The following is a 12,187-nucleotide window of genomic DNA, read 5'->3' as shown; positions in this document are numbered from 1 at the left end:
GAATTTCACGATTTATCTCCATTTAACCGTAGAAGCAATATGATGTCGAGATTCAAGGGCCGCTTTGGAAAACCTTCCATAAATGCCAGGTGTCTGTCTGTCCTACACAAACTCACGACTACAATTTCACAACGGATTCTGAGGAAACTTATACCAAATGTTACTAATACTTAAAAATGATAATCAGCATAATGGCATTTCTATAGTTTTAGAGGGAGTTATGCCAATTTGATTATCAAACATTTTTTTTGTATGAAATCATGATTGTCGTCCATTTGCAAAAAAATCTACGCAGTATCAGAGTAGGAACACTGGAAAAATAATATAGCCTTACAATCAGGATGTATGTTTACCGACAAGGATGACCTGCTAATTTATTTTCTTTGATTCTAGGATCAAATTTTCTTTTTCTTCTGTACAGAGTGCTGAAATATTTTTTAGTGTAAATGAAAAATATTAGGACAATAATAGATCATGCCTTTTTATTTCTTGAAAATTTCAATCCTGAATTTTTATTTCAAATTTGACACTAAGTGCGCCACAAGAAGACACAAACTTGTACAAGTACTGAAGTACATATGGGAGGTGCACTTTCTTACATGTAAAAATACTTCACCAGCGGCTGTTGTGCGATATTTTCTTCCTATTGCTTAGTAAAAATATTACTACTAACTGTTGAACCACTCCACGTACATTTGTAAATGTTTAACTTCAGATCCCAATAAGTCATTCGATATTGAAGTATTATAAATAAACATCGTGGTACAAGTAACTTAAAATATGAATACGAATTATAACATGTTCACACGAAGAGACACGGTCATGCAACCAGAACAATTTTATGTATATATCGCCTTTTGCCCAATTTTCTGTTCTTTCCAGTTGTAATTCTTTTTGTCTTCCACTTATTTCTTCAAAGTTTTGTATTGCTGTTTTAATAATCTATTTCTTCTGAAGATGTTCCGCCGCTGACTATGACGTAACGTCATCCAACATAATATTTGGAGTAGGAATCGTCCAATAACCAAACAAAATTCTGCAGAAATGGTACACAAATGTGATTAACTTTCTTATTTGATCAGTGACCCCCACTTTTTAAAGAGTTTATAACATCAGCTGATGGATATCTTTTCATACCGCCAGTTTAAAAAATATCTTAACATGAGAAGAATTTCAGATTACTGTGAATATGGTTAAAAAGTTAGTTTTTCTTTTGGCGGGAAACAATAAAATGGTTCTTTTTAGGTGGATAAAACTCATTGTAATTTGTTTTTAATGTTTTATGAATGTAATACAGACAATTTCCAATCTACTGGTGTATGGCATGTGTCATTCGTAAAAATATTGGCAAGATTAGAGACATCTGAATTGAATTCAGAAAATGACAATAACTCCCAATTTTACAAATTTTTGAACTGCTATATCTTTGTTAAAAGCATGGTGACTAATATTTTCAGAAGCTTATTTCAATGCCTTTAAACTTGAGACCATTCCATTAAAATTTCATGAAATTCCTAACCTCTTAACTGGTTAGTGTGATTTGTCTTTAAAATGAATGACCTTAGATTTATGATTTCCATGTATAAAACAACTTTCTTGGTATTTTTGTAGTACAAAATGTACTTCAAACCTAAGATTTTTTTTAAAAATTGGAAGTGGCTGCTTTTCTGCTAAACATCTACAAGAGATTAAAACTATACTAATTTTGGCTAAAATTCAGAATAGTGCATACCAGGGGGTGATACATGTATTTCTTCCAGTGTCATGTAAAGCCCATGAAAAATCTGGCTAAATCAGTCAAAAAACTTTGTCTGTTCAAATGATTAAATGTTCTTGTTCTGAAATAATTGTATTATATATTTCCAAATCAATCTAAATGGAACAATGAAACATACTTGCAAGTGACACAGGGTCTTCTGCCTTCAAAGTTCCCTTGTCTTTGTGGCAACTCAATAGCTGTAATACCAGTTTGTCCCCATACTGCTAAATGTGTTCCTGTTTTATTTAAAACAACGCCTTCTGCATCAAACCTGGGGGTGTCTGTACATGATAATGTCTGCAAAATAAACAAACTAATGTGATACAGGTGAAACCTGAAATACTCCTTAAGAAACAGAATTTTTTTAGATACTTGGTCTAAACAAATCTGTTGTAATATCATTGCAGATGTTGTTAAAAAATTGTGATACAAACGGAGAACCCCTTCAATCTGCCAACTTACAATTTTTTCTTTTAGTCAATAGTATATAAGAACCTTAATTTTAATTTCAACATTTTTGGACTTCTCTTCGTGAACATACAAGTAATGTCATGCAAGTTATAAACTTATACATGTATGAAATAAATTTGGTTCATATAATAAATTACATGCAATTCCAAATAATGTATCTCACAGCTGCTAGCACTTGAAACTGACAAGAAACTGTTATCTGTACCAACAGTAAGTTTCATACTTAAACCAATACCATTCAAAGACATACCTGTAAATTTAACTTTTATTTGGACAGACTGACAAGTGACATTACTAAAACGCCTTTCATTCCCTGATCAGATACCACATTTTCTTTTTTTTGTGTATGTGTTTTTTTGTGATTTGCATTGATGTTATCTGCCTTCAGACAAATACAGATACAAAATTCCAGTCTTATTTGGAACAATTTTCGGAAAATCTAAATCTACTTTCGTTTTCTACTTTCATTTTTGACACAACAGAATTGATGTTTTTTTTTATAATATATGATAAGACCAGCTTTGTAAATGTGATGTCAATACTTCCATGAATACAAATATTTCACGCTGCGTGTAAATTTTCATGCCATTTTCACCTGAAATTTTTCTTGTTTTTCTTTATCTGGAAGAAGCAATTGCTTCAAGTTATAGTACAAAATACGGCAATCATATGAATCCCAAGCATACAAATCGTTGTCATCTACAACAAACACATTTTTTGCTGCATTCTTAAGTTTCCTTTGAGAATCTTTCGAGTTGTTTTCGGCAAGCTTTTTGACAAATTTTTGGCTATTTAAACATGTGCGCCAACTGTCAACAGCCGCCATTTTTTTCTAGCCAGTAAGCAAAAATAAAATTTATGTTTACAACATTAACAAGCGAAATTTAAGCAAAAAGTAAAGTGAATAACCGAAAAAATACAATTTATTTGTTAATTGGATGCAAAATTTATTGGAATTCGTAAAATCAAGACACATAATGTAAATAAGATAGAGATTATTTTCGATCTGAAGTAGGTCATGTGATCAATTGATTGGGCTTAATCTTGTTCAAGATGGCTGCGAGCCTGCAGTCAATGGTTCAATACTGGAAAGAGTTCGATTTACAAGATTTACAGGTATGTCCACCAAAACCTAAATTGATTTCCACTTCAGACGATGACGGTGGTTCGAAATGTCACCTCCCCATCTCTAAAATATTATGTAAAGTTTTTGTGTCAGCTGTTTTCTGTATTCTCGATAAATTCGATAGTGTATTATCTAAAAAATCAATATGGCTGAATGATCATTCGCTTTGTATGTGTGTCAGTTAAATGAAACTAGAAGCTGACAACTGTTCTGCTTGAATAAGTGGCATTTAACTTGAAAGTTTAGCCAAGAAACTTTGTATTGTGTAAAAAGTTCAAGAATTTAGTTGTCTTTACTTCGTTTTTTTGATTTCCAGCATCATCAGTCACATCTAGTGATGCTGATCTGGCCTGGGGCACTCATGGGTGACATGTGTTCTGTATCACATGTTTTTGTATTCACCTGTTTGTTTAATTGAACTGAACGTTTCATGAATTGAACATACAATAGTTTATTATTTAAATGAGGAGTAAAATTGATTCAATAAGATTCAGTGTCATGGATGATAGAGATAGATTCAAATAAATCACACTGCTTATAGAAAGTAAATACAATGTACATCATTGAGTAGATCATAAGTTTTGTTTTTGCCTCTGCACATAATGATTTGTAAAGTTTTTGTGCTAAAATACAATGTATATGATTTTTGAAATTCAGAACTTTTTATAATTAAACGTTAGAATAAGTTAATATGTGTTGTTTAAACATAAAATTAAAATTATTATGCCTAAGCTTTGTACTTGAAAGCAAAATTTGTAGTGTCAGTATTAGGGAGAACATGTATGACATTTTTTTCATGTTGTGTGAACAGGATTTAATTTCATCTTTTCAACCCCCCTAACAGTTACATGTACATGTATTCTACAATTTGATAATAAAGATTAATGTACCATGAACATGTGCTTGGACACAACTGTATCTCTTTGGACCATACATATAAAATGTACATGTACATGTATGAGATAATTGGATTAAGAACATGTTTTATATTTTATAAGAAATCACTAGTAGGATTAGTAAGTAATATTTTATCAGCCATATGATAGTGGCCTGTTCTTAAGGGCATAATGAACATTACCATATACTGTGAAAGCACTTGTTTGTTGGGTACCAATTTTCATGGTTTTCGTGGATATTCCCAACAAAAAGGAGAATCCCATTGATGTGTATACTGAAAACCTCAAAACTACAAGTTCAAGAATCCACAAACTTGTGTTTCTTTCCAAATTCACGAAAATTGGTATCCACAAATTAAAGTACTTTCAAAGTATAGATAGTCACTATTAAAGATCCAATAGAGATTTTAAATCTTTTTACCATATCTAGATTTTGTTGTCTAGTCCAGTCAGAAGTTTTGTTCCATGGTCCCGTTTATAAAGTTAAGCTTTTAAGATAAAATCCATTATAAAAGGGGCCAGTGTCCTATTCCTCTTTTTCAAAAATATCCCCTCTTGCATTATTTTAGAAGAAAACAAATTGGTTAACTCTTACTTAAACTTTGCTGTAACTGACAATTAAAGTCAGTATTGGACATTAAATACCTATTTCTTTTATTGCTTTAAAAGCTGAGATATCAGTTCATGTACTTATGTACTTACAGTCGTTAAAGGGTATCTATATGAAACTGATCCCATCTTATGATTTTTTAACTAAGAAGTTACCACATATGCCTAAAGAATGAAAAGAGAAGTTAATGTTGGTTTTCTTCCTTAAAATTCAGTAACGTGTAGTGTACTGTACATGTATGTATAAAACATGTACAAATGTACTTACAAATGTGTATCTAGTTCTTGTCATTGGCATAGACTTAACAAACTCATAGATCACGTAGCACTACTACCAGTACATTTACATTGTAGAAAACAAATTATTTTTGGATTTACATGTAATCAATATTGTATTGTATCTACATGTATCAATTAAAATAAAAAAAAAATGTTGGCTATACATGTATTTCTTTACATAATCCTGAATGGCAAAACAAATTTATAGTCCAAAATCACACAGTCATACATGTAGTTTATAGTAGTGTTATTTTTGTAAAAAAAATTCTAACTATATGTACATGTACATGTATAATCACAAGATTTACCTAATCATAAATCTATTCCTAAATTGTCAAAAAATCAATACTCATGTACACATGTACATGTACATATAGTTACTGTAAACATTATTTAGAATTTTTATGTTTTAAGCTACTAATACCTGTCTAAACCAAACCCTATTGGACAGAGAGCTTTGTTCAGTAATTTTTAGGCAGGTGTTGAACTGTTTAATTACAGTAAGTTCAAAATGTATTGGAAATGAAACTGAAATGAAAGGACTTCAGAAGATGTGTGGTTTACACTGCATGGTTACATTGTATTTCTAATATCTGCATGGTTACCAGTTTATTTCTGATGTCTGCATGGTTACCTGTCCATTTCTGATGTCTGCATGGTTACCTGTCCATTTCTGATGTCTGCATGGTTACCAGTTTATCTAGTGTTTGGATAAGACAGGTTTCACTGTATTTATTTTCAAATTAATTTTTTACTGGCATTTAACCATCAACTGCAAAAACAAAATAGGGGGGAAATGATGTGCAGAAAAATACATTTTTTTTTTACATTTGTACAAAGGTGAAATTCATAATTTAAAAATATTTTCATCATCCATGTTGAATGTATTAAATTGGCCGGTCTTCTCAATGCACAAGTTGAAAGTCCAAATTCCAAAATTGAATATTATATCCAATGTATTTTATTAAATGTCCTAAATCATTTTTTTTAATTGATAATGTTACTAAGTAAGCTTTATTTAATACTCATTTCAAATTTGAAATTCTAGTGAAAGAAATTGCTTTCTTGAAGTCAACTGATCTTATATACTTGCACAGTGAAACCTGTCTAAACCAAACCCTAAATTATCTGAAAACCTGCCAACAACAGTGAAACATGTCTAAACCAAACCCTGAATTATCTGAAAACCTGCCAACGACAGTGAAACCTGTCTAAACCAAACCTTGAATTATCTGAAAACATGTCTACAGCAGTGAAACCTGCCTACATCAAACCCTGAATTATATGAAAATCTGTCTATACCAAACCCTGAATTAATTAAAAACCTGCCTACACCAGACACCTTTTTGAAGTCCCATTGTGTCAGCTTAAATTAATTTTGAACCTGGACAAACCATACACCTCACCAAACCAACCATATTCTACAGTCCGAAAATCATTCGGTTAAGAGAGGTTTCACAATTACATGTACATATAATTTTAAAAAAATCTATGTTTGGACTATTTAAACTTGTAATGTGCATTGAATTATATTTGTGATCTTAGTTCTTTTGTGGAAATTTGATATCTGAGCATTTTCTATTTTAGTGATTTTCATTTAGTAACATTAATACTCAAGAATATAAACACCAGTATACATGTTCATGTAAATTACTACACAAAAAACAGAAACTAAGTGGTATCCAATATAGCAAACATAAGTAACAATTAACCTGATCATCCAAAAATATAACATACTTACATGTACATGTATGTACCGATTTCATAGACACATCTTATTTTCCAATTTCATAGGGTGCATGTACATGTATACAGTCATGACTGCCCCATTGACAGAGTTAGAAGTAGTAGCTTGCCTGCCAGCCGGAGACTGGCTATTTATAGGCAGGGCTGGCTAAATTTAGCAAAAATCTATATAGCCATATAGTAAATGTATTGAAAATTGTATTCAGGACTGGCTAGAATTTGAGTGAGTTTTCTACCCTGCCTTTGAGCAAACATGTCCCTGTATTTTGTACATTGCTTGCTTGTTCATACTGTGTACATGTGTTGTTGATGTACAAAATACAAATGTAGCTGTGCTGTTTTTATTAATGAAGATTTTTCCATGAATCTATTGTTTCTTAAATTTTCTTTGTAAACAACAGCTGTAATATTCCTTTTTTTCATACATATAAATTTCCTTAGGCCAAAAAAGTTAGTCTTGTTTCCTGCTACCAGCAAGAGAACAATTGGGTAGGTAGGTAGGGATATTATTTTAGTTTTCAAAAACATTTTACATTGAATTAACAGGGAGACAATCAAGACTTTCACAGTGCTTTATCCAAAATGGTTGTAAAATGTTTAGGGTAAGCAGACCTGGCGAAATCATTTTTCAACCTGTCGGACATTTGGTCTGGCATCCTAACAAATTCTGCTGGACCGAACAATTATCTGCCAGACCAATTTAAATTTGCCTTTATTCAGACACCATCTTTAAACCGGAAGTTCCAGTTGAGGCATGTCTAATAAAAATCGTACCAGACATCTGGCCCGGAAATCACTCAAATTTTACTGGGCCGGTGGCTAAAAGTACCAGTCATGTCCGACGATCCGACAAATTTCGCCATGACTGGGTAAGCTAGGCACAGAAAAAAGAAGTAGGTAGGGTAACAGGAAACAAACATTTTTTTTACCTTATCTTCAGGAACCTCTCCAAGACAAAAGACAATATCTAATATTTCTCATTCAGATCTTCAAATCAATGAACAAGGGTTTATAACAATGTAAATATCGATTATTGATAAAAATAGCTGTATTACCAAAGGACTTGATTCAGTAGAAATCCTAAATTAATTTATACCAAATTGATTGAAGTGTAATCATTGACTATTAGAATTTAACGACACACATCAAGATCTCTTGGTGATCTATTGATCCTGTAAATATCTGCTAGGTACTAGTTAAATAAGTGTTTATGGAGATTTCCTGAAATAAGCAAAATATCCAGTTATTAAGTAATTAATATAGCGACTTCTTGCATGCGTAATTTCAGTACTTTATTTTCACATATGATTTGCATAAATATATATTTTACTACTCCACGTTATGCTGCAGATCTGTGCCTTGTTTTACCATTATAGTGTCATAGTTCTAGCTTCATATAAGATAAAAGCATACCTCTTCAATATCATACATGTTTGTTCTATGTGTGTTTCTTGCTTGTATGTGAAGTTTTCATGAAATGATCAGTTAGCATTGAACATTATCCAGTATACGATTCAGGCACAGGGGCTCGTTACAAGACTTTATGGGTTATACACATTAGCAGGGCCCCAATATCTTGAAATTTTCATTGCCAGTTGTTTAATCTGGTTCCCTGGTCAATATTATAAGTGACCCAAAGATCGCTTATATGTACCTGTTTTAAAAACTTATCATACACATGTTTATGTGAGTTTTTTTGTTTGTATGAGAACAGGAAGTTGACATTAAAAGATGAAATGATCGGTAAGCATTGAATTTATGTAATATTACCCAGTTTCCAATTCAAACACGGCTCGTTACAATCAACTAAATAGGTCATTAACATTATCAGGGCCCTGATATCTAAATGAAGCCATTGCCAGTTGTTTAATCTGGCTGCTGGTAACCAGTTGTTTTGATTGAAAACATATGGGTCATCATGGTTACAAAAGAGTAATCATATCAAGGGAACCAAGATTCTAACGAAAGTCATCTGATTCATAGACCTGTAATTTAATTACAGGTCTCTTGGTGTCCAATTTTAGAGTATATTGCATTCCGTGCCCATTTCGGATGTTGAAAGTAAGCCAACATTAGTGGCTGAGAATATTTGACAATTACCCACTTTGTAGACACCAGTCTTTGCTTTTCAGATTATTATAGTCCTATGTTCAAAGTTTCACTGTCAATGACTACAGTTTTAGATTTAAAAAGATATTATATATTTTTACTACAGGTACATCTAATTTCTTAGTTCAAAGAAAATTGTTGTTTTAGAAAATATATTTTACATTTGTGAGTTCAGTCGGATGTATTTTATTTATAGGGAAAGATAAAGACTCCTTTTATGGGAGAATTTGAGGAGAATGAAATAAATTGGATTATTTCCCTTTAAAACACACACTGATCCACAAGTCAAAGTTGAAAATTGGCTTTAACATTTAAATTATTTAAACAGGAAATATATTGTCTATTTTTTTTAATAATTATTATCTTAAATACTTTAAGACTTCAATGTACCATTTTTAATTTTTCTATTAAAGGCATGAAGTTTTATAACCTGAATGAAATGCATGTAACGTGGTTTGGCTAAATGTACATGTATGTACATTTACCTAGTGTTGAATCTCAGCTTCTGAAAATGATTTTTCTGTGCATACAAATTTAATTCAGTTGGGATTCCAAGGGACAAAACATCAGGGGAAAGGGCAAGTGGTGTAAATAAATATAAAAAATCAAATTATTGTACATGCATGTATTTAGGAAGAATTTATGTGTTTTTTTGGCAAATTTTACAGTTTGTGGTCTTTAGATGGACTGAAAAAAACCTATAAGTACATTTTTGATCATTGCTTTTCATTAGCCATCGATCAAACGCTAATGACATAAAAAACGACAATAATCAATAACAAGTAATCACTTATAAATGAAAAATCGGTAAGAAACGCACAAAATAGTGAGGTTAATGTGTTTTTTTGTGAAGATCAAAAAGATGGAGCATCTCATTTGTATGCGGAAAGTGTCGATTTTATTTTTGAATATTTTTTGGAAATCTAAAAATTTGGAAATACATCTTAAATGAGCCATGTAATAATTGAGTACTGATCATCAATATTATGGGAAAAGAGGTCCAAAAGTGGGGAAATTGGGATTTTGCTTTACATGCAAGTTGACAAGATTAAGTTATAGTATTAAGATTCTGCATGCATATTCACAGCTTTGCTGATGTTTTAAGATCTATAAAAAATGTTTACATCGTGATATAATTGAAGATTTGAACTCTTTGAAATGATTATGACCCTTTTAGTATACATGTACCTTGAACAGCTCTTAGCCTTATGATATCTACATTAAAACCATTTATCCTTTCCCTGCGGCAGTGAAATTTTGGTGACAAGAAAATATTTACACTGTATGATTTCCTATGTTCCTTATCTTGAATTAGCATGGTAAGTTTACAACCCATTTTCCTTTTTGAGAATTCCTTAACTTGAATTTTAAGAAAGTTTACAAAACAGTCATTGATTGTGGGAAACTTTATTTACCATATACATGTAGAGTTTCCCTGTACAACCATAAAATTTTCAAAACTTTTAGAACACTGACAGTATTCTTATCTTTGAAGATATTGATTCTAGTATACATGTAAATTCAGTAATTTTATTAAATTGAAAAATCCCCTAGACATCCCCTCACCATAACTTTTCTGTATCAATCATTTGCTTTTAATGCCTTATTTTCATAGACAAATTTCTGCATTATGATTTTTTGTCTAATTCACGGGGAAATGCAATCCATTTTATTTTATTAAATAGATGAACGATCTTCGGTGATCGGGGCTTGTTAGCGTTGTTGATCGATTACTAATTGTGATAAATGAAACCAAATGGCATTTGTCTTTGATAATCAGTTTTGAAATATTTTATTGATGATTATATAATGATTAATTTCAACAGTTTCTTGTTTTGTTTTGTCTATTGTGTACTTTTTTGTCTGGTTTTAAAGTACAGTATAGCTTGAATAAAATTTACTTATTCCCCTAGCCCACGGTGAACAAAAATCAGAAAGTGTTTATTTTGCACTACTGGTAGTGTACATTATTATTAATTATTTTATATTCTGAATATGTTCGCTGAAAATGATATTTACAAAATGTAATCAGGATATATTTGAAAATTTTTCATAACTTGTGGCCACAATGATGGTGTAAAGTGGAATATGTGAAATCCCCCTATTTGTAGTGTAATGTTCATGCAATGTTGATGCTTATCTGCGTCTGTGAAATTTTAAGTTTTTGCTTTAAACATGTATATGTCAAAAACTTAGATTATTTGTTTACTTAAATTTTTGTATCAATAACATGTTTTTATGAAGGCTAATATTGGAATTATGTAATTTGTGAAGTGAAAGGATTTGGCATTTTGAGAGTTCAATTTTATCAACTACTTGTAATCTCTTCTGAAATTTATAAATTTGCACTTTTTTCAAAAGTACATGTATAAAGTTGTATAATGAATTATCATGAAAAAATATTTTTCAGGCTTTGGTTTTAATGTGGTGCATATTAGAGTTTTTAAGTCCTATATTTTAGTTCAGTATCAAAATAAAATTTTAGGAATGGATAAAAATGGGATCAATTACGACAAGCCTAAACTAAAAGTTTCAATATTTTTAAGCTAGGCTCAACAGAGTTACATTTTCAAGAACACAAAAACAAGATTTTAGTAGGCTTAGGTACAGGTCTATTGGAAAATAAGGGTAACAACAAAATTACTGTACATTCATCTGATCCATAATCAAGTCAAGTCCAAAATATATCTGACAAAATACATATTACATAAAAAAGATAAATTGTACATGCAAGAATCATTCAGTGGTGATTAGTCAGATAATAAAAAATGTCAAGGTTTCAGATAATCTTTCTTACAGTGGCAAGGCAAAGCATTCAAATTTTCTGTTCAGGGGGGACAATTCATTATTTTTCAAGTACATTCTGCAATCTATTACACCCAAAATATACTTCACAACAAGCATGATAAGGCTTGAAGAAGAATAATTATTGCCCATTCCATTAATAAAATTCCTGAAACTGACTTGTTTAAAAAATAAAAATATATGAACCCTCTTTTTTTATTACTCAATTTAACTTGTCATGATTCCTAGGTGATATCTATCTCTTTAGGTACCCCACTTTTTTAATCACTCAACTTTAACTCTTCATGATTCCAAGGTGATATCTATCTCTCTAGGTACCCCCTTTTTTAATCACTCTACTTTAGCCCTTCATGATTCCTAGGTGATATCTATCTCTGTAAGTACTCC

At 31.2% G+C, this 12,187-nt stretch overlaps 2 protein-coding genes across 6 annotated transcripts in view; one reads left to right on the top strand and one right to left on the bottom strand.

The window, feature by feature from the left end:
* Positions 1 to 5,005, bottom strand: part of LOC148606579 (nuclear pore complex protein Nup88-like) — a 30,988-nt gene extending 25,983 nt beyond the window's left edge. The window contains exons 1-2 of one of the 2 annotated variants that reach the window (XM_088545106.1): positions 4,955 to 5,005; positions 1,896 to 2,056 (exon numbers count right to left, since the gene is read on the bottom strand). In XM_088545106.1, coding sequence (XP_088401232.1) covers positions 1,896 to 2,056; positions 4,955 to 4,990 — 197 coding nt within the window. In that variant the 5' untranslated portion in view covers positions 4,991 to 5,005. Of the gene's footprint in view, positions 1 to 1,895; positions 2,057 to 2,825; positions 3,075 to 4,954 lie in introns of those variants that run through there. The other variant, XM_088545105.1, reaches the window with a different exon arrangement.
* The window catches only part of LOC148606577 (homeobox protein cut-like 1), an 85,801-nt gene continuing 76,803 nt past the window's right edge, over positions 3,190 to 12,187 (top strand). For all 4 annotated transcript variants that reach the window (XM_088545104.1, XM_088545102.1, XM_088545103.1 and 1 more), the window contains exon 1: positions 3,190 to 3,346. In XM_088545104.1, the coding sequence (XP_088401230.1) occupies positions 3,284 to 3,346 (63 nt within the window). In that variant the 5' untranslated portion in view covers positions 3,190 to 3,283. The remainder of the gene's footprint in view (positions 3,347 to 12,187) is intronic.

The sequence above is a fragment of the Perna viridis genome, chromosome 9, assembly GCF_037379345.1.
Source record: "Perna viridis isolate PV_CMFRI_1.1 ecotype Kerala chromosome 9, ASM3737934v1, whole genome shotgun sequence".
Classification (NCBI taxonomy): domain Eukaryota; kingdom Metazoa; phylum Mollusca; class Bivalvia; order Mytilida; family Mytilidae; genus Perna; species Perna viridis.
This window is presented reverse-complemented; position numbering and strand designations above follow the sequence as displayed.